This window comes from Triticum dicoccoides, chromosome 7B (genome assembly GCF_002162155.2).
Source record: "Triticum dicoccoides isolate Atlit2015 ecotype Zavitan chromosome 7B, WEW_v2.0, whole genome shotgun sequence".
Lineage (NCBI taxonomy): Eukaryota > Viridiplantae > Streptophyta > Magnoliopsida > Poales > Poaceae > Triticum > Triticum dicoccoides.
In genome coordinates this window covers 522,440,038-522,467,926 of record NC_041393.1, presented here as the reverse complement: position 1 = coordinate 522,467,926, position 27,889 = coordinate 522,440,038, and the positions used below count along the sequence as shown (strand labels likewise).

Genomic DNA, 27,889 nt, shown 5'->3' with positions numbered 1-27,889 from the left:
AGCGACCGCGCCAGGGCTGGCCGCCTCGCCCGGTGGCGGCAGGGCCCACCTGGCCCGCCCCGTTCCGTCGCGCCGCGACGCACTGTGGGGAATCCGTTCTGGCTGGGTGGCCGCCTCCGACGGTGGCGGCAGGGCCCGCCGTCTCCTGGCGTGGCGGCAGGTGCCACGTGTCACCTGCCGCGCCTGCCGCCACCGCTGAGGGGGTCCTTTTTGTCAAAATGATTCAGAGGTAATCTTTTTTGTCAATTCATCTCGGCAGGGGGTCCTTTTGGACAAAAAATCCCAAAATACCAAGCCTGGTATTCTGATAGCCTGTGTATCCGACTCGCGAGAGGTGACAAAATCCGTACCCAACTGCATGCCCGAAATCCCTGCAAAAAGAAAAAAACTGCACGCCAAAGAGAGGAAGGAACGAAAAGAAAACTGCACCCCACCGGATTGCGCGCCTATAATAGCAGCGGCTGAAGTGGACGGACTCCCAACCCAAAGTCGTCCCGCAACGACAAACCGACCCACCGACCAGGAGAAGAGCCGGTCGACCGACGACTCGGAGGAGACCGTCTCCTCACTCCCCTCCTCCACCGCCCCCTGAACCTGAACGTCTTTCCCTCGCTGGCCGCCCCTCTGAAGCCTGAATCCGCGCCAAAACCCCGTATAATCGGCCGCTCCGCTCCCGCCTCCCCGAGCGCAATGGGGGCCGCCTGCGACGACGCCGTCCAGCAGGTCGCTCGCCTCCTCGACCAAGGTCAGCGCGGGTTCCTTACATTTCCACGTTTCGAGTTTTGGTACACACACCATGCGTTTGCTCGGTGCTGACTGCCTTGCGCCTCTTGTTCTGGGTTTTCTGCAGTTGAGGAGCCGCTCAAGAAGACGTTCCAGGTATGCTGGATCTTCCTCCTCTCTGTTCTCCAGCTTTTGTATGCATGCCTTTGCAGTACTCTGTTTTCCGCTTCAGTTGGACTATAGACAACTGCTTACTTCAGCTCAGTGGTCTGCAAACCCAATCTCGGTTCAAATGGATCAGGGGAGATGGATTTTTAGACGATGGAAACTTTCATTATCACCGGCCTCTGCATCGTAACATTACTTATTACATTGTTTATTGAACAAAAAACAATTTCTCATCTTACCGAAAAGTAGGGGAAGGTCAAAAACAAGGGCCACTTGTTTGGCGATAGATGGTTGATATCAGTCACTGTCTAATCTCCAAGCCTGCTGGCCACTTTTAGTTTGCAACTTGGAACAGAGCATGTAGTTGATAACATGCTGGATCACGTGTGGTTTACTGGATATCGATGAACTACTGCTATAAGCAATCTGTATATGGTATGCATGATATGATATGATAGATTTTCGGTAGGGAAAGTTGCCGCGCTATTGCTTGCATGTGGATGCAAGGTATTATTTTGTTCTTTGGTGTAGGCCACACGTTTGGGATTTTTTTGGGGGGTAATTTTGAGTGGCTGGACAATGAAGTGAGGGGTGTGTCTCATCTCTCATGGAATTGTTCTGATCTCACCTCCACCGAGTCAACTAGTGGATGGTGAGGTGTTCGCAGTCGAAGCCTCCTGATCTTTTGTTGGGGCATTGAGTCTCCCAATTGGTTGGTAACAATGTATTCCTCACTAAAGTTTCCTTGCCATCTGGGATCTGGCCAGTACAGATTCCTCTAGCAGAGGCTCCAAGTTCTCCGGCATAATTTCATTTCCGCGCTTTTTAGTCTGCTAGTATGGTGGCACTGGTCTCAGGTTGACACACATCCTATCCCAGAAAATTGCTTGCATTTTCTATGCTTTGTGGTCACTGAAATGCTCCCTAAGACTAAGGCTTTTGCACGCCCTGAGTGCTGATCAGTAGGAGATGTCAACTTATTCCGGAGCAGAATCTCTTATCTAGTGGAGCTGGAATCAAGATGGACAGTGCTACTTGCAGCATAATTATTGTGCTGAAATTCTCCATTAGGCAGGCAAAGTACTAGCACATGGAACTACTACCAAATAATATAAGCACCCAAGTTCTTTTATAGGGGAAATGAGCCAATTCTGGTCTCAGAGAATATATCTGGCTTTTCAAAGTAGCCAATGCATGCGAATTCGTTATGTTTATTTGCATACTTGTGGAAGATCTATAATTGCTTATCGTACCATGAATGCGCACTATGCATAGTCTATTTCTGGGGCTTGTATGGGAAACGAATATTGATTCTTTCACTGATAACGAAACCCGACTTTTAAGGGCTAAGATTCTACATTCCTCCCGCCATAACAAAACCTGAATTTTAAAGCATAAGATTCTGCCATGGGAAAAAGGAGAAAGAAAGTCAAGATAAGCATATACCTGCCACTTACATCTGGAATCCTGTCTTCTATGATTGAACTAGCATCTGATCATGTCTGCTTACTCTGTTTGCAAAGTTTTCCTTCTAGTTTTAGGTCCTGCTGTTATTGGGAATTGGGATACTAGCATATGTAAACACTAATAATGACTAGGAGTGCCTACAACAATATAAAAATAATAAAATATTTTGGATTTCAAATTAAGCTCAGTGTTACATACTAACTATATCGGGAGGACCGGAGGAACCATGAACTTTTTTTACGAAGAAGCAATTTTATTAATGCATCCAGCTGATACAAATAAAGTAAAACTGACCTCTGCAATAACATGATGACGAAGTGTCGAGGATGCACACAGCCAATGTGCAGCACAACACAGAGGCCTAAAAAGGCCAAAAAGAGCAACGTTCACAGCCGCCGCCTTCAAAGAAAATACTGCCTACACCTCTTAGCTTCGTGGAAAAAGTACCATGAACTATAGTTGCTGTTAGAATACCATACTCTAAAGATTTCAAAATAATCGCAGTGTTACGTACAACCATATCGGGGAGAACTATAAACCGTATTGGTTGCATTTCAGCTCTTTCAGTTTTCAAAAGAATTTGTTACTATTAGAGATCGTAAAGTACCTTTTGATGGGAGTTGAGTTCTTAATTACACGAATTTCCCTTTACAGAATGTGCACCAGGGCTATCCAACAGAGACACTAGTGCGCTTCCTTAAAGCTAGAGAGTGGCATGTAACTAATGCTCATAAAATGGTAAGGTCTTGGCTTACATTTTCCCCTACTTGATTAGTGCTGAAGTAAATGTTCCATGGATTACTTGACTGGTTAAGTATATTTTGTTTTTGCCAGATTGTAGATTGTTTGAATTGGAGGATACAAAATGAAATTGACAGTATACTGGAGGTGAGCAACCATTTTTCTGCGATGCGGAGTTATATCGAATTTTCTGTTTACTTTTTCCTATTACTGATCATCTGTATGTGTTGGACAATTGCAGAAACCTATAATCCCAGTAGATTTGTATAGATCGATACGAGAATCACAGCTTGTTGGGTTATCAGGATACTCAAAGGAGGTATAGCTGTCTTAAGCCAGTCATCTTTTATTTCCTTCCATTGTTGGGTCCTATCCTTTCACTTTTCTAGAACTTGTTTCATCATAATGTGTTATCGAACATGCAACTTTGTACATAGCTAAACCTGATGCAGCTATTTGTTCCCTACTTCCAATGCTGTGCACCAGTACTTATTTATACGGCTGTCTTTTGATACTATTATATGCTTGAATTATCATTGTCGATACGTTTCTGATCTTGTGTTACATAAGATACGCCCACCTTAAAAAATGCAAGATACATGTCTAGTTGCACTAGTAAAGGATATATGTATATCAAACAATCAGCGGAAACAGATTTGAGAAAGGGTCCAGCTTTGAACTTCTTTGATCAGAAATGTTTGGGAGAATGGTGTCCTGAACTACTGATGACATGATGTTGCGTTTTGAAACTACAGATCTCTATGAAAACACTATTACCTTGGTCATTGTGGGTCTTTATGAGATACAAATAATCACGTCCAGGCCATAGTTAGTTGTAATATAAATAACCTTAAATTCATTTAATACTCAAACTTTCCTTTGCCTTTTCCAGGGCATCCCAGTATTTGCCTTTGGTGTTGGACAGAGCACATATGACAAAGCTTCGGTAATTGGCCATATACTTCTCGCGCAAATTGGATGTTCTCACTTTCTCCTCTGCGAATACAGTTCTGATGAGCGTTTAGTTTGTCAGCTTGCATCCATGTCAATTAGAGATAATTACCAAATTGCAATATTAATGGAATTGGAAATGTATTTCTACTGGATTGATAGGCATGGAGATTCAATCTGTTGTTCTTTATGTGCTTCAGAATGATAGTATGTTGCATTTTCAGGTCCATTACTATGTGCAATCTCATATTCAGATCAATGAGTACCGTGATCGTATTATTCTGGTGAGTGTGCAACTAATCTTTACATGGCCAAGATCATCTAGTTCATTTGAGATTGAATAACACCTGCTTTCCTTGCTTATGTTCCATAGCCTATGGCGACGAAGAAGTTTAGGCGACCTATAACCACCTGTATAAAGGTTCTTGATATGACTGGTCTGAAGTTGTCAGCACTGAGCCTATTGAAGGTATGCCCTGCATGAACATGTCATATTTTTACGCTTTTATGGCTCCATACAGAAGTGGAAAATACATGGGTGTTTATGACATCCAAAGGTGACAGGGACAAGAACCGTTTTTTAGAAAGCTAAATATTTGCATAAGATCTGCATGTTGTGTATGCTAATCCATATTTATGATGCTATCTGTTGTTGGATTGCAGATTTTGACTGCAATATCTGCTGTCGATGAACTGAATTACCCTGAAAAGGCCGAGACCTATTATATTGTAAATACTCCATATATATTCTCAGCGTGTTGGAAGGTATTGAAGCCTAAGATTTTCATTGTACCAGTAATTTAGTAATTTTATTTTCAAAGACACAATAGTCATTTAATTTTGTTACTAGGTTGTGAAACCTCTACTGCAAGAGAGGACAAGAAAGAAGGTCCATGTTTTGAGTGGTCGTGGGAAAGATGAGCTCCTAAAGGTAAGATTACTTGCTAGTGCTATTTTCATCATTCGTTGCTCATCAAGACATTACTGCACTCCAATTAAGCAAGAGTGATACGAGAATAAGACCTCCATGGGCCATTTATTTGGACTTTGCAGATCATGGACCATTCCTCCATCCCCCATTTCTGTCGACGTGAGGGTTCATCAAAAGTTCCATTGAGCAGCGTCGATGACTGCTTCTCGCTTGACCACCCTTTCCACCAAGAGCTCTACCATTACATCGAGCAGCAGGCGCTGAATCAGGAACTCATCAAGCAGGGTTCTTTGCATGTAGACATCCCCGACCAAGACCCCGATGACGCCATGATTGTGGAGGTCATCCAGGCCGAGTTTCACAAGCTTGGTGAACAGAATGGGTCTGCCGATGGCGACCATAAATAACGGTGTCCGTGTAAGATATCAGCGGCGTGGCACGACAGATGTGTGTTGCTGTGATGAAACTGATGATCCATTTCGGTGTTTGCGATGTTTGCTTGACCAGCCTGCTGTTGTTTGCGGGGTGACCAGTTCCATGGCGCAAGACTGAGGTAGAAGAAGCAACCAATGTATACTAGATAGAAATAACCACCTATTCACCTGTTGTATACTTTGGCAATGTACTGTCGTATGTATGTCCTCTAAGCTAGGAGTAAATCATCCTGTAACATGGGTGCAAAAATAATCTTGAGAGTACCACCCTTCAATCAGAAATAAATGGTGCATCTTGACCTTTGCCATCTGTTGCCACTTGCCACTTCGCAGCTTGGTTCCTGTGCTGATTCCTGTCTTGTGATGTACTTTAAGCTTCTGAATTCTGATACTTGCATTTCAGAAGATGTTGCAACTTACATAGGACAAACACAGTTACACAATTACATATCAGTAAGTAGCACTCTAGAAAATGACTTGGATCATGTCCAGTCCACTGCAATTCCACGGCCATTGATAGGCCTATGATGTAAGCTTCTGTGAGACGAGAGCCTTCTGGCAGCTGCTGCAGCAACGGTTGTCGCCGCTGTCGACGTTCTTGCTGTCCAGGTACCAGCCGGCGAGCATGTCGAAGAGGAGACCGGCGCCGACGCCGACGGCCAGGTCAATGGTGTAATGCCCTCTGCACGCAAGCAACCTGACGAACTGCAGCAGGTTGAGCGTGTCGTAGAGCACCGCCAGCCTGCGCCGTCCCACGTGGCGCATGTCGATGGACGCGATCACCGCGCCGGCGACGTGCCCAGAATAGAAGAGGAAAAAGGACACGTTCCCCACGGGGAAGTCCATCCCGGAGCCCAGGAACTCCGCCGGCAGGGGCAGCTGCGTGGAGCAGCCGAGCAGGCCGCGGCAGGTGAACATCATGAGCGTGGCGATGGCGGCGCGGGGCCGCTGCTCGGCGAGGACGGCCCACAGGATGTATGCGGCCTGCATCGCGACGAACACCTGCACATGAGAAGATCGCACGTCACATTCAGGATGGATTCCGTCATGGCAACACTAACAACTAGTGGCAATTGGAGCGGGGACCGGGTAGCTATCTGGCCAGATGCAGTATCTTATCAGGAAACCCATGGGTATGTGAAGAATGCATGACGATGATATTCTTGATCTTATCGGTTCTGGGTGAGCCAAGCCACCCAACACCGTTCGTCGGGTCATCCAAATAAAACACCGTTCGTCAGTTTCTTGCATTTGTGGATACCAGCTACTTTTGCTTCCCTCATCACCAGGAGTGACAATTCACAAAGATTCACTTGTTGTCACAGTACCAGAGCCTATACATCATCATTCCTATAATTAAAGCGATATATGTTGATGTGCAACTGCCAGCGACGCGTATTAAATTTTTAACCAATTTTTAATAGTGCTCAAACTGGGATTAGACTGCTGCGTGGACACAGCGCGTGTAAGTTCTGAAGAAAAACGTAGGCACAGGAGGACAATTGTGAAACAGATTCCATCTAGAAAAATACTATGAAGAAGTAATCAAAGTCTGCACGAGAAGATATGGTCATGTGAAAGTTGTGAGATGTTAGTGTCGTCTAGTGTCTAGTTTCCACTTTCTGGTGTGAGTGGCTACAATGTAGCCCGTTCTGCTCAACTGAAAGCGCAGGTTGCCTTCACGTTTGGTTAATGATAATGAGAGGGTAACATTGACAGGTCAAAAGTGAAAGGTAAAAAATGCTGGGAATTACTGGAGCGGATGGGTTAGATCGGCAGAAGCAAGGTTCGTTCGCCGATCGGATCTAGGCGTGGCAGGGAAGTGCGCTCACCGTGTTGAGCGCGGCGAGGAGCGAGTTGAGCCAGGGCCGGGCGGCGATCCCGGCGTGCATGGCGGCGGTGGCGTGGAAGCCGAGGTCGAGCGGCGGCGCGGCGGCGGGGACCATGGGGATGGTGTACTCCACGCCCATGAAGAGCAGCAGCCCGCACGCGAACAGCACCGGCAGCGGGTGCCGCCGCAGGATGCCGGCGACCCCGGCAGGCGACAGCCAGTCCATCGGCCTCCTCCCGCCCGCCAGCCTCTCGCCGCCGCTGGCGCCGTCCCCCATCGCGGCCCCGTCGGCCGGCAGCGGGTGGACCTTCTTGCCCTTGCCCGCGCGGCGGCGCGCGTCCGGCCCCGCGTGGCCGTTCGCGGCGGAGGCGGCGGCGACCCGGTCGTTCGCGGCGGTCAGGCTGGGCGGCGGCATGCGCGCGAGGACGCGTCGGCTGGCCGCGGGGCGCGGTCGGTCGGCCGTTTTCAGCGCGGGTGCGCGTGCGCGCGCGTGACGCGGTCGGTGGTGGGAATTTCTCTTTTCTTTCGTCCGATTGGATTGGTGGATTTCCACCTTGAGATTCGCGGTGCTTTTGTAAGCGTTTTCTCTCTCCGACGGCTGGGGCGCGTGGCGGAGGTCCCGAGGAGAGAGAGAGAGAGGCGGGTGTTTAATGCGGAGGCCCGGCGGTTTAAGATGGACGGCGGATTCTCCATTTCTCCTCTTTTAGGAAAAAAAGAAAAGCGACTCATTCTTTTTTCGAGAGTACACAAATTGCTAACCTTAACTTTATAGAAAAGAGAAAACAATGTACAAGAGTGTTACAAGCATAGCCAACAGTCACAAGCGACTGAGGCCACGGCAAACTCCAACTCCACACACTATGCTAACTCCTCACAAAATGGTGTCAACTCCACTCCCTCTCGCTGTCGCCCACATGCGCAGCTCATCAAGAATCCTAACTGCTAAATCAGAGGCCGACGTAGATGGAGTCGTCGGGTGGAAAACACGATCATTCCTTTGCTTTCATAAGTGCCAACACACCAGAATCACCAGGCTATCGAAAGCTTTACAGATCTCCTTGCCAAGCTGCTTTCGGGTGCTACCCCACCAAGATTCCAAATTATCATTCTCCACCGGTGCTAAGGCCGACGCAGCCCTTACGCAGGACAAGATCAGGTGCCATACTTGACGTGAATATACGCACTGGACGAGTAGATGATCCACGTTGTCTTCCTCCTGGTCACATAGATAGCAAGGTGAGGGGTTGTCCTGTAACCCATGCCGAAGCCTCCGATCAGATGTCCATATTCTATGTTGTATCGTGAGCCACATGAAGATATTGCAAGTGAGGGGTGCCCAACATTTCCAAATCCATCGCGCATAAGCCACACTGATCGCACCTTTGAAAAGCATTTGGTAAGCGGAGGCCGAGGTGTAAACTTGCTTGGAATTCCAGGGCCATATAGCCTCATCCCGCAAAGTAGGATCGAGGTGTGTGGTAATGGCAATCTCCCATAGCTTGATTAACTGAACTAGATCATCGGTGGTAAGCTCTCCTGAGATGTCCGCGGACCAGCGGTGGTTCATCAGTCCATCATGCACTGTCCGCTTGTTCACCGTGTGTGTTTGAACCTTGCCCCATATGCTCGGAGCAATCTCCTTAGCAGTCCCTCCTTCCATCCATCTATCCTTCCAAAACAACACCTTGTTTCCATCCCCAAGTTTCCAATGCACCAAGCTGTCAAAGGCCCTCTGAACTTGTGGATCACTCGCCATCGGGAGCCCATGCCAGGGTTAGTTAGAGTCAGTACATCTGAGCCACTCCCAGCGCAATCTTAATGCCAGGCCTTGACGGTTTAAATCAAGCAGCCCAAGGCCACCTAGGTCTTTAGGCCTGCATACTCTTTGCGAAGCCACTAGGCATTTTCCTCCATGAATCGCCTCAGACCCTTCCCAGAAGAATGCTCTACACCTTTTGTTGACTTGCTCAATTGCCCATTTGGGGGCATCCGCTATGATAAGATGGTGGGTGGGGCGCACCATAACCACGTCATGCACAAGCACCAACCTCCCTACTCTAGTGATCAGCCCCTTTTGCCAGCCTGGCATAAAATTGAGCACGTTGTTCACTATCGGCTGCCACTCAAAGCGCGTCAATTGCCATATGGAGAGTTGCAGCCCCAAGTACTTGCAAGGAAAGGACTCCATGCTCCAGGGCATTGCACCCTCGACCAGCTCTTTGTCGCCATCCTCGTCTCTAATCATGATGGCCGTGGACTTAGAGTAGTTGATGTTCAGTCCCGATGCAATCCCGAATATGTGCAAAGCCTCCTTAACAAATCTGAGATCCGGTTTGGTTGGTCTAACAAATAATATGACATCGTCCACGTAGATGGAAAGACGTTGCATCGGGGTGCAACCCAGCATTTTGCTCAAAACTCCACTCTCCTGTGCTCTCGTGATTAGGGATGTGAGGACATCCATGGCAATAACAAATAGCAACGGCGAGACCGAGTCTCCCTGCCGAAGCCCTTGAGCATGAGAGAATTTTTGCCCCGCATGTCCATTAACCACCACACGGAGCTGGCCGTAGAGAGCAAGATCGCAATCCAGGACATCCAAGTGTCCGAAAACCCCTTGGCACGAAGAACCTCAAATAAGAATGGCCAAGATAAAGTGTCGAGCGCTCGCGAGATATCCAACTTGAGCAAGACTCCTTTTGCTCTCCGGCAATGGAGGGATCTAGCCACCTGTCTTACAAGCAAAAAATTGTCATGTAGGTTCCTCCCCTTGATGAATGCCGATTGGTTGGCGTGGACGAGCTCATTCATGTGGCCGCAATCGATTTGCGAGTAGCTTGGAACCGATCTTGGGCAAGCTATGAACCAAACTAATTGGACGAAAATCACCCACACGACACACGTCGGCCTTCTTAGGAATAAGAGTGACCAGGGCTTGGTTTAGTCTTCTAAAACCGCGACCATTACCGAGAAAGAGATGGTGGATGGCGGCAAGCAAGTCTCCTTTGATAGTACTCCAAGCCTTCTGAAAAAAGAGGCCGATAAACCCGTCCGAGCCCAGCGCGCGATCCATAGGCATATCCTTGATCGTGGCCCAAACATCCTCCTCCGTGAAATACACATCCTGATCTAGCAAGTCCACAGGCTGTATCCCAAGGAAATCTAGGTCAAGGGTGTTCTCGCGCCCTCTTGCCATGCCTAGCAAGTCTTTATAAGTTTGGAAAAAGATTTCCTCCTTGTCGTGCTGATCCGTGATTAAGTTTCCATCATGCATGATCGCCGGAATGAAGTTTTTCGTCTTCCTTCCATTTGCCATGAGGTGAAACAGCTTGGTACTAGCGTCTCCTACCTGAAGCCATCGAATTCGTGATCTTTGCCTTGCGATAGTGCGTTTGAGGGAGGCAAGGCCGAGCGCTACGAGCTTGAGTGTTCGACGCAGCCATATCTCCCCAGCCGAAAGCAAGCGCCGTTCCTGCGCCACGTCAAGCTGGAAGATTATCTAGTTGGCCATCGCGATCTGCAGCTTGACGTTGCCAATCTTCCTTTGTCCCCAAGCTGTTAAATACCGAGCAGCGTTTCTTAGCAGTGCATCGAGACGTTTGAAAGGATCATAAATATTAGGGTCACACACCCAAGCCTCCTTGACCGCCTCATCAAAACCCTCCAGCCTAGTCCAGAACACCTCGAATCTGAATCGTCGTTGCGGGTGTATGTTTTCATTCAAGGCAAGATGCAAAGGGCAGTGGTCCGATGCCGAAGTTGACATAGCTTGGAGCAGGCAATCCAGGTAGTCAATTTCCCAATCCACCGAAACTAGCGCCTTGTCTATTTTAGTGAGAGTAGGAACCTCCCTTTCATTGCTCCATGTAAATGCATGTCCATGCATGTACAGCTCCTTAAGCCCATTGCCATCCACAAATTGCTGAAATTTATGCATCATTCTCCTGTCCAGGTGAGAGTTGTTCTTGTCCGAGGCTTGGAGTATCATGTTAAAGTCCCCAATCACCATCCATGCACCCGGGCATAGCTCTCTTCTTGCTGTGAGCTCCTCAAGGAACATCATCTTATCATTATCCTCATGAGGTCCATACACCGTAGTGAGACACCAGGGCGTACCGTCGATAGGGGTCATGTACCCTGTTACATAGTGCGTGTCACGGACACAGTTCGTAATGCTCAACAACACCGAGTTCCAAGCTAAAAGAATCCCACCCCTCGTATCCGAAGCAGGCAAGTAATAAAAACCGTACGATGGTCCGAGGCATTGCATAACCGTAAAAGCATCGATACAAGCTAACTTAGTCTCCTGAATACAAAACACAGCCGGGTGCATCGAGTACGCAAATTCACGCAACGCTTTGTTCTTCACCGGGCTGTTCAAGCCGCGCACATTCCAGCACACCAACTCCAGTTTGATTGACGACATGATGTCAATGCTACACACCAGCGCTAGCAAACTAGGCAAGCAATGCCACCTTTGGGGCAACCTCCTGGCCAAGGTCAAAAGGGATGGCTTTGCCGAAAATAGCGGCAATTGCACGCAGCTGTGGTTCCTGTATAGGTGAGTCGAACATCTGCCGGAGTTGTCCAAGGGTCTCATCTGTAACAGCCAATCCCTCCGGCGAGATGCCAAGAGCTTTAAGAAGAACCGTCTCAGCCGCTGATGCTTTAGACTTCTGTGGCACGTTCACAGTCGCAGATTGAGTGGTACGGCAAGGTGTGTACTCCAGCCCAGGGCCCTTCCCACACACAGCTTCAATCTCCTTGAGGTGCGGCGGAGCAAGTTTTTTCATTAGGCCCGCACAAAACGCCTTGATATTAGCTACCGCAACCTGCTCCTTGGGCGGCAGTGTAACGTCGCTGGTAGCACTAGGAACGTGCATGCTAATGTTCACATCCATGCATACAGTACCGCTCACGGTGGTTGGCTCATTCATGCAGTCCGTCACCAGTCCGCCAGTCTCATCTTGCCCCTTGGTGCTCCCTCTAGCTGGCCCCCCCGTGCACTCCTCTGCATGCATGGTAATGGGCAGCAACTCATCCACCGGGTCCCATCCCGGAGCCGTGTCCCACGGCTCACTAACCGGGCCAATTATTTGAGCTTGACCGGTCTCCACCCCGGTCTGATCCCCCACGATCATTCCCGCATCGCCTTCCATTGGGTCCACAGTGGCAGCCAGAGCAGCACCCTCCTCATTGGTTGTCCCAATCTCTAAGCTGGGGACAAAACACCATCCTTGGCAATCCCACCGCCCTATCCCCGAGCGGCATTGGATGGCCCGACTTCCAAGCCCATGGGCAACACGCGATCAGCGTCAATCCCCGTGCTCTGTCCCTGCCCAGCAACGGTGGGCCTCTCCTGCCAGTCGGCTGCACCAATCACGGGGTCCGCTACGACATCCACAACCACCTCCGCTGCCTTTCCCTGTGCGCCAATCGGAATCTGGCCCTGCGCACCAATAGGAGGCCGGTCTTGCGCTAGTGGGGACGATCGCGTGGTCACTGACGCCACCAACACCTGGCCCACAACAACAACCTCAGGATTCTCTGTGGCCGGGCGTATCGGATCCCCAACGGCCAAGGATCCCTCTTTACGGACAGGCACCTGCACCTTCGCCTCCACCATAGTACACACTGGCATTTGGACTAGAGGTCTAGCTGCCGCCGACGAGTGGAAACCCAATCTCGACGCCATGGCAACATGAGGGCAAGCCGCTCCCATTGGTGGAATACGCCAGTCGGAAGGCCCCACGTGTCCCAACAGCGCCTGACGGTACGATCCGCCGGTGACACCTCCTACCGGCGCGCCGCCCCGGGCATCACGAACACCACGCGTCCACGGAAGAACACACCATTCACCGCTACCAGAATAACTGCCTGAATCTTCTGGCATGCCACTTTGCCCGCTCCCATCCGAGCTAGGTGGCCGCAGCCAACCTTCTGGCCCGGCGTGCTCTCTGACCCTGCCGACGTGAATAATCGTCTTGTACTCCAGCAGTTGACGAGAAGTTGGCCGGCGAGCCGCAGGGTTGAACTCCACCTCCGGCTCCGGCACCCACAACCTCCTTGCAATTGGCACTTCATTCGAGTCAACGCACCATGCCCTGAGCTTGAAGAGGGAGAGGTCCTCGCGGTTCGCTGTCTCCGGTGCTAGGCTCTCCACCAGATAGCCCGAACCTAATAGCTCAGCAGCAGTGTCCCTCGTCCAGACATGGGACGGAACACCCTCGATCATCAGGTCCACCTCGGAGCGCATCACCTTGGTCACCGCTTGAGCTTGCCATAGCCATGGCCTAAAGAACATCTTGAAGAAATCATGCTCAATGAAATCTGCTGTCAAGGCCTGATTCCTTAGTTCCGGAGCAGCGAACACCGCTAAGAAATCCTCCGGGAAGAACCTGTGCACTGGAAACTTGTTCCTTGGAATATCAAGCTGAGCCGCAATGGCCTCGGCCGCCTCCACTGACGACATCGCCGACCTGGAACCACCAATGTAGGCAACCACTACCGTCCTGAGACGCCGCTCCATGTCATCCATCTCATGCGTCTGCGAGATGACGCAAACACCGTCCATGGCTGCCGGCACCGCGGCCGCCGCAGGTAACGCCAGCCAGCCCCCCGTAGGTATGTTGTCCGCCGAGACTGATGAGGGCCTCCCCTGAGGGGAGACCTGCCGAGTCCCAGACAACAGCCTGCGCGCGAGCCCTGCTGGCTGCTGTTGCTGACCAGTCTGCGCCACCTTAGCCATGGCCTCACGCCGGAGTTCCTCCTCTGGCCGCGGGCTCCGAGGGCGCGAGCACTCCGACGAGATGTGCCCCTCCAGACCACAACGAAAATAGAGCGGCTGAAAAGTGCAATCTTCCCTGCGATGCCCTTCCCTGAAACACTTGAAGCAGAGACCAAAAAGATTCGATGGGATTTCACGCCGCTCCTGAGAAGACGTCGGCGAGCGCGACCTCAGGCGAGCCTCCGCCGTGAACTGCCTCTCTTGGAGCTCCCACTGAGGGAGTCCTGGATTAGGGGGTATCCGGACAGCCGGACTATATACATCGTCCGGACTATTGAAGCGTGAAGACACAAGACTCAAGACTTCGGCCCGTGTCCGGATGGGACTCTCCTTTGCGTGGAAAGCAAGCTTGGCGATCCGGATATTATGTTTCCTTCCTTGTAACTGACTCCATGTAAACCCTAGCCCTCTCCGGTGTCTATATAAACCAGAGAGGATGGTCCTTAGAAGGCCGATGACAATTACAATCATACCATCATAGGCTAGCTCTTAGGGTTTAGCCTCTATGATCTCGTGGTAGATCTACTCTTGTACAACACATATCTTCAATATTAATCAAGCAGGAAGTAGGGTTTTACCTCCATCGAGAGGGCCCGAACCTGGGTAAACATTGTGTCCCTTGCTTCCTGTTACCATCAGCCTAAGACGCACAGATCGGGACCCCCTACCTGAGATCCGCCGGTTTTGACACCGACATTGGTGCTTTCATTGAGAGTTCCTCTGTGTCATTGCTTTGAGGCCTGATGGCGTCTTCAATCGCCAACAACACCGTCCAGGGCGAGACTTTCCCCCCCAGACAGATCTTTGTGTTCGGCGTCTTCGCACTGCGGGCCAATTCGCTTGGTCATCTAGAGCAGATCGACAGCTATGCCCCTGGCCACTAGGTCAGGTTCGGAAACTTGAACTATACGATGGACATTCGCGGAGACTTGATCTTCGACGGATTCGGTCCTGTGCCAGGAGCGCCGAACAGTCACGATGTGCACGGCCTAGACCTGCTGTCGGACAATGCACGGGATATCATCCCCACAGTTGCCCCGAATCTAAATCCGGAACAGGTTGCGTTGCCCAAGGACGGAGGGCTGGACCCCGCCCCGCAGGCCGCATACTCATTGGCGATGGAGCCGAACACGGGTCTCACCTCTGTTGAGGCCTATAACCTCGGACCCCCGGACTCGTATTCGGTTGTTGGTCCCGGTCTGCATACCCTCGAGCCAGCCGATCTAGGTTGGGCTCCGGTAATGGAGTTTACCGCTCGCCCTTTGGCGACATGCTGAACTCGTTAAAGTCTCTCTCTTTGTCAGGAGGCTCTGGGCCGAACTATGTCCGGCCTGAGTGGGAAGTAGGCGACGGAGGAATTCGTTGCCCACCCACCACCCACTTCATTGCCACGATTGACGATTTAACCGATGCTCTTGACTTCGAGTCCGAAGACATCGACAGTATGGACGACGATGCAGGAGAAGCTTCAGAATCCCTGGGGCGCGGGACCACTACCTTGTCACATGATATATACATGGTGGATACGCCCAAGAAGGACGACAGCGACAGTCCGGAAGATAAAACACCCAGCCAAAAGCCAAAATGGCGGCACAGACGCTGCTCCAAGTCCAGTAATAGCAAAAATAGCGACAAGAGCACAAGAAGGATTGACATACCAGTAAGTCCCGAAGGCAGTAACGACCACATGGACCCAGCGATGGAGCAGGACGATCCAGGTCACGCCAAACCGAGCTCAGAGCAAACACCCGATCAAAATGATCAGGAGGGACAAGAGCATGAAACCGCCCCAGAACAGGAACACAGTCCGGACGATGATGCATTCATCATCCCGGACGAACAAGTGGAACGAGACAACCTCCACCGAAAGCTTAGGTCCACGGCAAGAAGTCTAAAGAAGCAGAAGCAATAGCTCAAGGCCGCACAGGAAAAGCTCAGTCGAAGATGGAATAAAGTGCTAGACACCGAAGAAAGATATGGCGACGACCGCCATACGAAAAGCTATCCAAAGCGCAAGCTACTGCCAGAATTCAATGACGAGGCCGTTCCACCAAAGAATAATACGACCGGGAGACCAGACGTACCGCTCCACAACCGCAACAGAACGGCTACTAACGCCGCTCATGATCTGCGTGAGCATTTGGATAAGAAAGCCGGTGCAGCCAGGTCCATCTACGGATCTAAAGGACACACCCCAGCGAGGGACTATGGTCACCCAAAGGCTCATACAAGCCAAATACCAGTTCGGAATAAACTCCGGACACAACAACAGCCGACTGCATACCACAACACGTCCAGATACAGAGGGGCTGCTCACCCCCTATGCTTCACCGAAGAAGTACTGGACCATGAATTCCCACAAGGTTTTAAACCTGTGAATATAGAGGCATACGACGGAACGACAGACCCAGGGGTCTGGATCGAGGATTTTATCCTGCACATTCACATGGCTCGTGGGGATGATCTCCATGCCATCAAATACCTTCCTCTCAAGCTGAAGGGACCAGCTCGACACTGGTTGAAAAGCCTCCCCGAAAACTCAATTGGGAGTTGGGAGGAACTCGAAGACGCTTTCAGGGCCAATTTTCAAGGGACTTATGTCCGGCCTCCGGATGAAGACGATCTAAGTCACATAATCCAACAGCCCAGAGAGTCCGCCCGAAAGCTTTGGAACATATTCCTCACTAAGAAGAATCAAATTGTCGATTGTCCGGACACCGAAGCCTTAGCGGCATTCAAACACAGCATCCGTGACGAATGGCTCGCCAGACACCTCGACCAAGAAAAGCCAAGGACAATGGCAGCCTTAACAAGCCTTATGACCCGCTTTTGCGCGGGTGAAGATAGCTGGCTAGCCCGTAATGGCACCAATGACCCCAGCACATCTGAAATAAGGTATGACAACGGGAAGCCACGACGTAATAAAAACAAACACCCAAACAAGGAAGAGAGCCCGGACAACACAACTGTCAATGCCGGATTCAGGGGCTCTTGACCTGATCAGCGAAAGAAGCCATTTAAAGGTAGTAAAGAGGGACCGTCCGGTCTGAACAGAGTGCTGGACAGACTATGCCAAATTCACGGCACCCCGGAGAAACCTGCGAACCACACCCATAGAGAGTGCTGGGTCTTCAAGCAGGCTGACAAATTAAATGTCGAACACAAAGGGAGGGAAACACCAAGTGAAGACGAGGACGAACCTCGCTAGCCGAACACTGGGGGACATAAAAAATTCCCGCCAGAGGTTAAAACAGTAAACATGATCCACGCGACTCACACATTCACGAGAAGGCATGAACGCGCGCTCATAGACGTGCACGATGTAGAGCCCATCGTACCCACATCTGACTACCGGATGTCTCGTCCGATCACTTTTGATCACATGGACAGCCGAACTAGTATTCGACACGGAGGATCGCAGGCCTTGGTGCTTGACCCAATAATCGACGGATACCGTCTCACCCATGTCCTCATGGACGACGGCAGTAGTCTCAATTTAATATACGAGGACACTGTCTGTAGGATGAGGATAAACTCATCCAGAATTAGCCAAAGCAACACCACCTTTGAAGGGGTGGTACCAGGCAATGAAGCCTACGGCAGGGGCTCTGTCATACTGGAGGTAACATTTGGCCCCCCAGGCAACTCCAGAAGCGAAGAACTACTCTTCACCATCGCACCCTTCCAAAGCGGCTATCACGCATTGCTCGGAAGAACGACCTTCGCTCGCTTCAATGCATTGCCGCACTATGGCTACCTTACACTCAAGATGCCCGGTCCCCGTGGCGTCATTACCATTAGCGGAATCACAGAGCGCTCTTCACGTGCAGAGGAACACGCGACGGCCCTGGCGGCCGGACTATAAGCGGCCTCCAATATAAGAAAACATGATTGGTGATTAAGACCACAAACACGGTTAGACGAGTCCAGTAGCCCAGATAAAATTCAACCGGGCACCGTATATGTAATCCCATAGCGGAAACCAGGGGCTATAAAGATTTAATACAGCCCCACAGTTGGCTCAAACTTATTGGCAGGCCAACATCTTACACTTTTACTATCCATCGCATACTTACATTGTACTCTCCTATGAGTTTTCCTTTTTTCCACAGACAACGCTCGCAATACCCTTCCAGGATACGGCACAATGGAGACAAAGGCGCAGACGTGCAACAGGGCCCCGTTCAATAGGTTTCTTTTTAGATTAAACCCCTGTGTAAACCTTTTCTATTGCCTCTTGTTGTTTAAACCATCCCATGGGTTCCATACCCATAGAGGATACTGTCGTTATTGGCATTTCGCCATGACAGATTACCGCACGTACCTGGAAACACAAGGTTCATAATGAATGGACATTCTTGAGCCCATCTTCTGTTATAAAACCCGAACACCTTCGGGAGTGTTCGGCGTCACGAGTTTGGCCTTATATGCATCAGCTCCGAATCATGTCTTTGGTCAAATGTTGGGTTTGCCCGGCTCCTGGGTTTGCCGCCTTACGTTCCATTATTATCGGCTAAGGCAGACCAAAGGAGAACTACTGCGATTGTGACCTGGTTGTTCCGGATGAGCGCCTCAGTAGAGAAAGCCGAAAACTGACTGTCATGATATAGCGAGAGACTGTTCAACCACTCGAAGACTCACCGGAATCTCTAAGGATTCCTCCGCATTAACGAAGGGCCGTTTCCCGGCCATTTACACATGCACCCGTATTCGGACGCACGCGAATGTACCAGGGGCTACATAGTAGCCCCACCGTTAGACTCCCATGGCTAAGTGAAAGTGTTACAGCTATATAGTCCGGTTGCCTAGTTCGACGTGTGATCACCTCCTTAACGGATCAAGACGTTGGATCAAGTGTGATTATGCATATTTTTCGCGAACACCCCCGCATTGTATGCATGGGGGATGAAGCCAACGACTGCTATCTTTCGGACTACTTATACATATAAAGACGGCCCTACAGGGGAAACAATCATACTTTCAGGCAAAAAGTATAAATATAGCCTTATAATCAAAATAAACATTGTTTTTTACAATGATCCGACTTATCAGTCGAAGAGGACATTCTTTGAGCACTGTGCTCTATTAGGTGGGCACCTTCTATGACCTGCGCCAAGTAGTGCTCGGCCGGATATTGGCCGCCCGCCGGATCCTGGGTCGCTATAATGGTGGCCTCCATATCCGTCCAATAGGCTTTCACGCGGGCAAGAGCCATCCGCGCACCCTCTATGCACGCTGACCTCCTCATGGCGTCGATCCGAGACACGGCCCCAAGGAATTGTTGCACCAAACTAAAATAACTGTCCGGCTTGGGCCCCTTCGGCCAAAGATGGTCTATTACAGACTGCATTGCAAGCCTGGACAACCTATGAAGATCCGCCACAGCAGCCACCTTCTCATTCAACGGCAGCGGGCGAGTGGGAGCTTTGAATTGCGACCAGAAAAGCTTCTCCACTTCCTTATCACCTTGATCCTCGAAGAACTTGGCAGCGTCAGCTGTACTATTCGTCAAGTCCGCATATGCGTCTACAGGACTGCAACGCCCAGCTAGGGGAGCATACTTTGGATCCAAAAAATTCGTCCGCAGTAGGTAGGAGCCCTCAGCCACGATTTTGTCGGCCTGTTGGAGCTCCTCCCGCATACCCCTGATCTCGGTCTGCATCTCCTTGGCGGCATTTATTGCCTTGTCCAGCTCGGCCGAACTAGCCTTATTCTCCTTTTCAAGGAGCACATACCGGTCGGCGATATTTTTCAACTCTTCAACCATTTCGGCTATCTTTTCCTCGCTTCGGCGATGAGCAGCCTGTTCGGCTCTCAACTCTTCGGCCGCCTTTAGGGCAGCCGCTTTGCTAGCCCGAGCTTGTTCCTTGGCCTGAGCAAGCTCTGCCCTTAGGGCCTCCACAGCAGCAGCACCATCTGCAGTGCATACATAGGGCATTAACATTATGCCATTCTCGCATTTTCCTATACAATATAATAAGGGAAGCAGAGCACATACCCTGGGATTCTTCCAGCCATTTGTTCACCAGCATGATATCGACATCAATAGATCCGATCTGCCTTCTTAGTTCAGCAACTTCAATAGACTGGTCGGCTACCGGATCCTTATATACCTGCGCACATATACAACACAACCATTACTATATGATCCCCCGTTTGCCGCCTATGGCGGGCAACCAGAGTCTCAGGGGCTACTATCCATAGGGAGCACACCTAGCGCGTGCTTCATAACCAAAAAATAGTGCATTTTTCACTACATACCTCAAAGCCTTTGAGCAGGCTTATAAAATGCCTCATTCAAACCACTGGTAGCGGATGAAATCTTCATGAGCACCGTGCTCATTAAAGAGCGGTGCTCCTCCGAGAGTGCGGCTCGCTCCAGAAAGCCTGTCAGTATGTCCGGCTGGACATCGAACTATGCCGGACCCTTCTCATCGCCCCCTGTGGGAGCCAAATGCTCCGGGCTCAGGGTGACTGACGTGTCCGCTTCCGGCTTCGGTAGATCCGGACTCCTCCATGACGACACCTCCGTGCCGCCCGCTTAATGAGGCGGAGAGGTGGGTGGAGTCTCACTCTCCATCATCTCTGGACAGAGATCCCCCGAAGATGAACTCTGTTGAGAAGAGCTGCTCGCCGGACTGCAAAAGACGAAGTCCTGCTTATGGATATCGGAGAAACACCATACCTTCGAATTAATGAATAACTTACGGCTCAGTGGAGGGCTGGCCCGTTGGTGGGCACGATGCGGTGAGGGTGCCCGTCGCGGCAGAGCCCCCTGGTGATACCTTCTTCCCTTGCTTGGGCGTCTCCACCTCCAAGTCTTCGGAGGCGGCCCTCTTCTTCCCGCATGGGGAGGAGACTTTAACCTCCCCTTCCCGGCTATTCTCCATAGGAGAGGTAGCAGTTCCCCCGGTCTGGATGCGTAGTGCGTGAAGTTCGGCTTCACTGCCCTTTCCTTCGCCTTTCCCCGAGGGGATTATACTGAGCGCCCTGCCAAGCATCTTGGCAATGGTTGGACCAGGCGAGCCTTCAGGAAGTGGTGCCGGACACCTGATTCTCTCCGCCTTGTTGAGCCATTCCTGGCCACAGAGGGATTTTCAGAATAATAGTTATGATAAATATAAATGTAGTGTCCAGCTTTAAGGTTACTTACTTGGGCATCTAGGTGATTGCATCTTAGGCCCGCATCCTCGGTGGTGTCCGGACACTTTACTTGTGGTCCGAAGAATAATTTACACATTCCTTCGAGCTTTAGGCCGAAGAAGTGCTTAATAGTTCGCGGACCCTCCGGATTAAATTCCCACATCCGGAGAGGCCGACGTTTGCACGGCAACATCCGTCGGACTAGCATCACTTGCATTATGCTGACAAGATTTATGTCCCTCTCAATAAGCTCCCGGATGCAGTTCTGCAGTTCTGGTACATCACCAGCGGGCCCCCAATTCCGTCCTACGTCGGTCCAAGACGCCAACTGCGACGGAGGGCCCGAGCGTAACTCGGGGGCGGCTACCCACTTCATGCCTCTGGGAGCTATAACATAAAACCACCTCCGTTGCCATACATCAGATACTTCCGGGAAAGAACCCTCTGGCCATGGGGCATCAGCGTTCCTGCTTATCATGGAACCTCTGCACTCCGCATGTCGCCCTTCGATCATCTTCGGCTTCACATTGAAGGTCTTGAGCCATAAGCCGAAGTGTGGGTTGACGCAGAGAAAGGCCTCGCACACAATAATAAACGACGAGATATGGAGGACGGCGTCTGGAGCTAGATCATGAAAATCCAAGCCATAGTAGAACATGAGGCCCCTCACAAAGGGGTCGAGGGTGAGGCCCAGGCCTCGAAGGAAGTGAGGGACAAACACGACGCTCTCATTGGGCTTCGGCGTGGGGATACCTTGCCCTGGAGCAGGAAGCCTATGCTGGATATCGGCGGCCAGGTATCCGACCTCCCTAAGCTTAGTAATATCCTCCTCTTGGATCAAGGAGGCCACCCACCGGCCTTTTGCGTCGGATCCGGACATACTGGAGGATCTGGGGTGTTGGAGCTTAGGTTTTGAGTGCTGGAACTCGAGGTGCAAGAAGGAGCAAGAGAGGTGGAAAAGAGGTGTAGGCCTTGACCCCTTTATAAAAGGGGTGAATATCAAGAGTCCTCAGCGTAGCCACTTGGGACTTATCTAAAATACACAGAGTCATACCAACGGTCACCGTGGGGCCACACACGCCCATATTGATGAAAGATCCCCTAATAAGAGGAACACGATCTCTGTTTGGCAGGACGTGCCAATAAAAACGCCTCGCAATGCGAGTCGAGGTGGAGCAGGAAACGCCGGTTCGTGTTGGACCAGGTCACGATGCAAGGGCACGACGTACAAAGATTGCCAGCAGAACGGATTTATGCTATGTTCCCTACAATGGTGTGTGAAGATCATCTTGCAGATCTGGACACGGTCTACGTGTTCGATAATTACCTTGGAGTATTCGGAAGGAGGAACCCGCCTTGCAATGCCGAAGACAAGATTGCGTGCGGACTCATCGTCATTGAAGCCTGGTTCAGGGGCTACTGAGGGAGTCCTGGATTAGGGGGTATCCGGACAGCCGGACTATATACATCGTCCAGACTATTGAAGCGTGAAGACACAAGACTCAAGACTTTGGCCCGTGTCCGGATGGGACTCTCCTTTGTGTGGAAAGCAAGCTTGGCGATCTGGATATTATGTTTCCTTCCTTGTAACCGACTCCATGTAAACCCTAGCCCTCTCCGATGTCTATATAAACCGGAGAGGATGGTCCTTAGAAGGCCGATGACAATTACAATCATACCATCATAGGCTAGCTCTTAGGGTTTAGCCTCTACGATCTCGTGGTAGATCTACTCTTGTACAACACATATCTTCAATATTAATCAAGCAGGAAGTAGGGTTTTACCTCCATCGAGAGGGCCCGAACCTGGGTAAACATTGTGTCCCTTGCTTCCTGTTACCATCAGCCTAAGACGCACAGATCGGGACCCCCTACCCGAGATCTACCGGTTTTGACACCGACACCCACTTCTGGCGATGCCAGAGCGCCTTGCGCGAGGGGCCCGGCTGCCTCCAAGGTGCCGCCGCGACAACGCCTACCACCGGATCCGTGACCGCCAAGCCGACAGGGGGAGGAGCGCCCGCGGAGGAGGAGCCTGCAGAGCCCGGCGACTTAGAGAGACCGAGGCCGGACACCACCGGCTGCAGGCAGGAGGAAACCGATCCCGGGCTGCCCGGACTGAGGGGGCTGGAAGCCATGGCTGGCAGGATACCGGAGTAGGAAAGGTGGGCGCCGAGGACTAGAGTGGTCGCCGGCGCGAGGGGTGGCCGCCGGGGCCGGAGTGGCCGCCGACGGGAGGCAGAGGGGGAGGGGGAGCGGAGGACTAGCGATGTTACAAGCTGGGAGGGGGAGCGGAGGACTAGCGATGTTACAAGCTGGGAGGGGGAGCGGGAGGCTGCGGATTCCAAAAGCGACTTATTCATCTTGCATTTCGAGGCAAATACGACTTTATCAGACTTTAACAAGATCTGGTGGTTGATCCTGCATACTACCACAACATTAGACTTATGAGAGCATCTACAACTGGACTGGGCAAATCGGACCCCTCAAACGCCCACGAACGCGCCCGGGGTTATGAGGGATGCCGTTAGCCTGGGCATTTGAGGTCTGTTTGAGGCGTCCGTATGGGTCGAAATTTCATGACTACTTGCCTGGTCACTGATCTGTAATGAAATTTAGACCCTGTTGGACGCCTCAAACGGGTCTCAAACGTTCGGGTTGAGCGGCACCGCTCATATCCAGCCCAAATATGGGGTGGGTATGGAGCATCCGCCATGTTGGTCTGACGGCGGGGTCACACGCGGTAACGCCCAGAAACCTGGTGGTCCGACGGACGTCGTGTCCGTCATCGTGGTGTGAACGCTGCGTGGTGCCACTACGGCTCGCCGCCCAAGAACAAATCCGTCTATTTAAGCCGACCGGCGTCTCACAACCCTAACCCATCCACCCCTCCCCCCGTCTCCATCGCCGCTAGTCCGAGCCCATCCACCTCCTTCCTCCCCTGCTCCGATGCTCTGCCCCTGGTCTGACGTGCCGCTCACGCCCCGGCACTCTGCCATGGTCCAAAGCAAGATCACCTACTACACCATGCTGACGCCGGATCACGGCGCCGAGATCCAGCAAGAGAACCAGGCGAGGCAAGCCGCGCGCTCCGCCTGCATCGCTGCCTGGCTGCCTCCGGACTCGCCGAAGCCAGAGGAGGAGGAACGATCGGGGGAAGAGGAGGAGGAGGAGATGGCTCCGATGGAGGTGGAGGAGGCGGACCAGCAGGAGCCGAAGCAGTCGAAGCAGCAGCTGTCGGGCTTCAACATGGAGCAGGCGGAGGCGGAGTTCGCCGTCACCCAGTCAGAGGAGATGTCGGAGCAACAGGCCATCCTGGAGTCCATCCAGGATGAGGCCTATTTGGAGGGCAACTGGGTGTTCCTCCGTTAGGAACAGGCGGAGGCCGACGCGCTCTTTGCCGAACTCGATGCGAAGATAGAGGCAGAGGAGTGATGTCTACTATGCAACCTTTTTCTTGTAGACTCGTGTTGGGCCTCCAAGCGCAGAGTTTTGTAGGACAGTAGCAAATTTTTCTCAAGTGGATGACCTAAGGTTTATCAATCCGTGGGAGGCGTAGAATCAAGATGATCTCTCTCAAACAACTCTGCAACCAAATAACAAAGAGTCTCTTGTGTCCCCAACACACCCAATACAATGGTAAATTGTATAGGTGCACTAGTTCGGTGAAGAGATGGTGATACAAGTGTAATATGGCTAGTAGATATAGGTTTTTGTAATCTAAAAATATAAAAACAACAAGGTAGCAAGCGATAAAAGTGAGTAAAAGCGGTGTTGCAATGCGTGGAAACAAGGCCTAGGGTTCATACTTTCACTAGTGCAAGTTCTTTCAACAATGATAACATAATTAGAGCATATGGCAATCCCTCAACGTGCGACAAAAGTCACTCCAAAGTTCCTATCGCGGAGAACATAAGATGAAATTGGTTATAGGGTACGAAACCACCTCAAAGTTATTCTTTCTGATCAATCCATTGAGCTATTCCTATAAGTGCCACAAACAGCCCTAGAGTTCGTAGTAAAATAACACCATATGACACACATCAATCAACCCTAATGTCACCTAGATACTCCAATATCACCACAAGTGTTGGGGAACATAGTAATAATTCAAAAAAATTCCTATTGTCACCAAGATCAATCTAGGAGATGCTAGCAACAAGACAGAGGGAGTGCATCTTCATACCCTTGAAGATCGCTAAGCGGAAGCATTACAAGAACGCGGTTGATGGAGTCGTACTTGCGGCGATTCAAATGGTGGAATATCCGATCCAAACGCCGAACGGACGGCACCTCCGTGTTCAACACAAGTACAACCCGGGGACGTCTCCTCCTTCTTGATCCAGCAAGGGGAGAGGAGAAGTTAAGGGAGAACTCCGGCAGCATGACGGTGTGGTGGTGGAGCTCGTGGTTCTCCAGCAGAGCTTCGCTGTGCTCAATGAAGGAGGAGGAGTTGGAGGGGAGGGCTACGCCAGGGGCAAGGGGTGTAGCTCCCATGCGCCTCCCTACTATATATAGGGGTGGAGGGGGCTGGTTTCTTGCCCTCCAAGTTCATTGGGGCATTGGCAAAGGTGGGAGAAAAGAAATCCCATCCTTTCCCTTCCCCACCGATTGTTTTTTTTGAAGGTTGAGACAGTAGGAAAGGCTCCTACTGCATATATATTAAGTATAACACAAAAGCAGTTACATGGTGATAATTACAAAGGTGGGGGGCGGGGGAGTTAGACACTACCGAGCTATATGTCTCAAAACTAACGAAACCCTTAGTTTACAGTTTGCAGAATGGAAGAGACAACTTGTCTCTTATGAATGGGCATTCTATAAAGAAGGTTACCAAAGTCAATCTTGAACCTAGTCCACCACCGATTGTTATCCCCCCTTTTTAGGGATCTTGATCTTATCCCTTCGGGATATGATCTTATTCCTTCTAAGGGGGGATCTTGGTGCGCCTTGACTAGGAGTGTGGGGCCTTGCCCCCACTACCAACATTTGTGTGGGCCCCCCATGCAAGTGGGCCCCACTCTGGAACCTTCTAGAACCTTCCCGGTACAATACCAAAAAATCCCAAACATTTTCCGGTGGCCAAAATAGGACTTCCCATATATGTATCTTTACCTTCAGACCATTCCGGAACTCCTCATGACGTCCGGGATCTCATCCGAGACTCCTAACAACTTTCGGTAACCACATACAATTCCCATTACAACTCTAGCATCACCGAACCTTATGTGTGTAGACCCTACGGGTTCGGGAACCGTGCAGACATGACCGAGATGCCTCTCCGACCAATAACCAATAGCGGGATCTGGATACCCATATTGGCTCCCACATGTTCCATGATGATGTCCTCAGATGAACCACAATGCCGAGGATTCAATCAATCCCATATACAATTCCCTTTGTCCATCGATATGTTACTTGCCCGAGATTCGATCGTCGGTATCCCTATACCTTGTTCAATCTTGTTACCGACAAGTATCTTTACTCGTTCCATAACGCATGATCCCGTGGATAACTCATTAGTCACATTGAGCTCATTATGATGATGCATTATGGAGTGGGCCCAGAGATACCTCTCTGTCATACGGAGTGACAAATCCCAGTCTCAATTCGTGCCAACCCAACAGACACTTTCGGAGATACCCGTAGTGCACCTTTATAGTCACCCAGTTACGTTGTGACGTTTGATACACCCAAAGCATTCCTACGGTATCTGGGAGTTGCATAATCTCATGGTCTAAGGAAATGATACTTGACATTAGAAAAGCTCTAGCAAACAAACTACGCGATCTTGTGCTATGCTTAGGATTGGTTCTTGTCCATCACATCATTCTCCTAATGACGTGATCCCGTTATCAATGACATCCAATGTCCATGGTTAGGAAACCATAACCATCTATTGATCAACGGGCTAGTCAACTAGAGGCTCACTAGGGACATATTGTGGTCTATGTATTCACACATGTATTACGGTTTCCGGTTAATACAATTATAGCATGAACAATAGACAATTATCATGAACAAGGAAATATAATAATAAACATTTTATTATTGCCTCTAGGGCATATTTCCAAAAGTCTCCCACTTGCACTAGAGTCAATAATCTAGTTACATTGTGATGAATCAAACACCCATAATGTTCTGGTGTTGATCATGTTTTACTCGTGGAAGAGGCTTACTCAACGGGTCTGCAATATTCAGATCCGTATGTACTTCACAAATCTCTAGGTCATATTGTAGATACTGCTTCCACGCTCCACTTGGAGCTATCCCAAATGGTTGCTCCACTATACGTATCTGGTTTCCTACACATAAATCACATCTGAACTCCGATCACGCTGAATTTTATGATCTGACTGATCTTATCGATCATCGCGAGTCCAATTCAGATTTACGTTTCACAGTTAACCCCGATGGCAGATACCGACCGGTAGGGGTAAGTTGTGTCACGACCTCATCGATTCCGATCATCAGAAAACATAGCCACATCGATCCCCATGTGCAGTTGATCTCATCAACCTTGCACACAGCCGATCTCCTCAACGACAACAGATCTCATCTGCCGTCTCCACATATCTAATATGTGTACGATCTGAATCCAAATCCTATATCAGAGGCTTTGATACCATTGTTGGGTTCTACGGTAGGCTGCGTCGACTGCAAATTAAATTTTTCCTACACACAAAACAACCAGGAACATGCTAGGGAGATGGA

At 50.5% G+C, this 27,889-nt stretch overlaps 2 protein-coding genes across 2 annotated transcripts; one reads left to right on the top strand and one right to left on the bottom strand.

The window, feature by feature from the left end:
* The first annotated feature begins 495 nt into the window (after positions 1-495).
* On the top strand, positions 496-5,725 carry LOC119337044 (phosphatidylinositol/phosphatidylcholine transfer protein SFH2-like). Its single transcript, XM_037609147.1, has 11 exons — positions 496-745; positions 851-879; positions 3,013-3,096; positions 3,193-3,246; positions 3,341-3,418; positions 3,992-4,045; positions 4,275-4,334; positions 4,424-4,519; positions 4,714-4,815; positions 4,901-4,981; positions 5,104-5,725. Exons 1-11 carry the CDS (start codon positions 691-693, stop codon positions 5,386-5,388), a joined length of 978 nt encoding a protein of 325 aa, XP_037465044.1. The 5' UTR covers positions 496-690; the 3' UTR covers positions 5,389-5,725.
* Positions 5,726-5,781: 56 nt separating this feature from the next.
* On the bottom strand, positions 5,782-7,783 carry LOC119337045 (phosphatidylcholine:diacylglycerol cholinephosphotransferase 1-like). The gene is made up of 2 exons (XM_037609148.1): positions 7,248-7,783; positions 5,782-6,417 (listed from the first exon to the last, which is right to left on the bottom strand). The coding sequence occupies exons 1-2, from the start codon at positions 7,659-7,661 to the stop codon at positions 5,938-5,940; spliced, it is 894 nt and encodes a 297-aa protein (XP_037465045.1). The 5' UTR covers positions 7,662-7,783; the 3' UTR covers positions 5,782-5,937.
* Between the last annotated feature and the right edge of the window lie 20,106 nt (positions 7,784-27,889).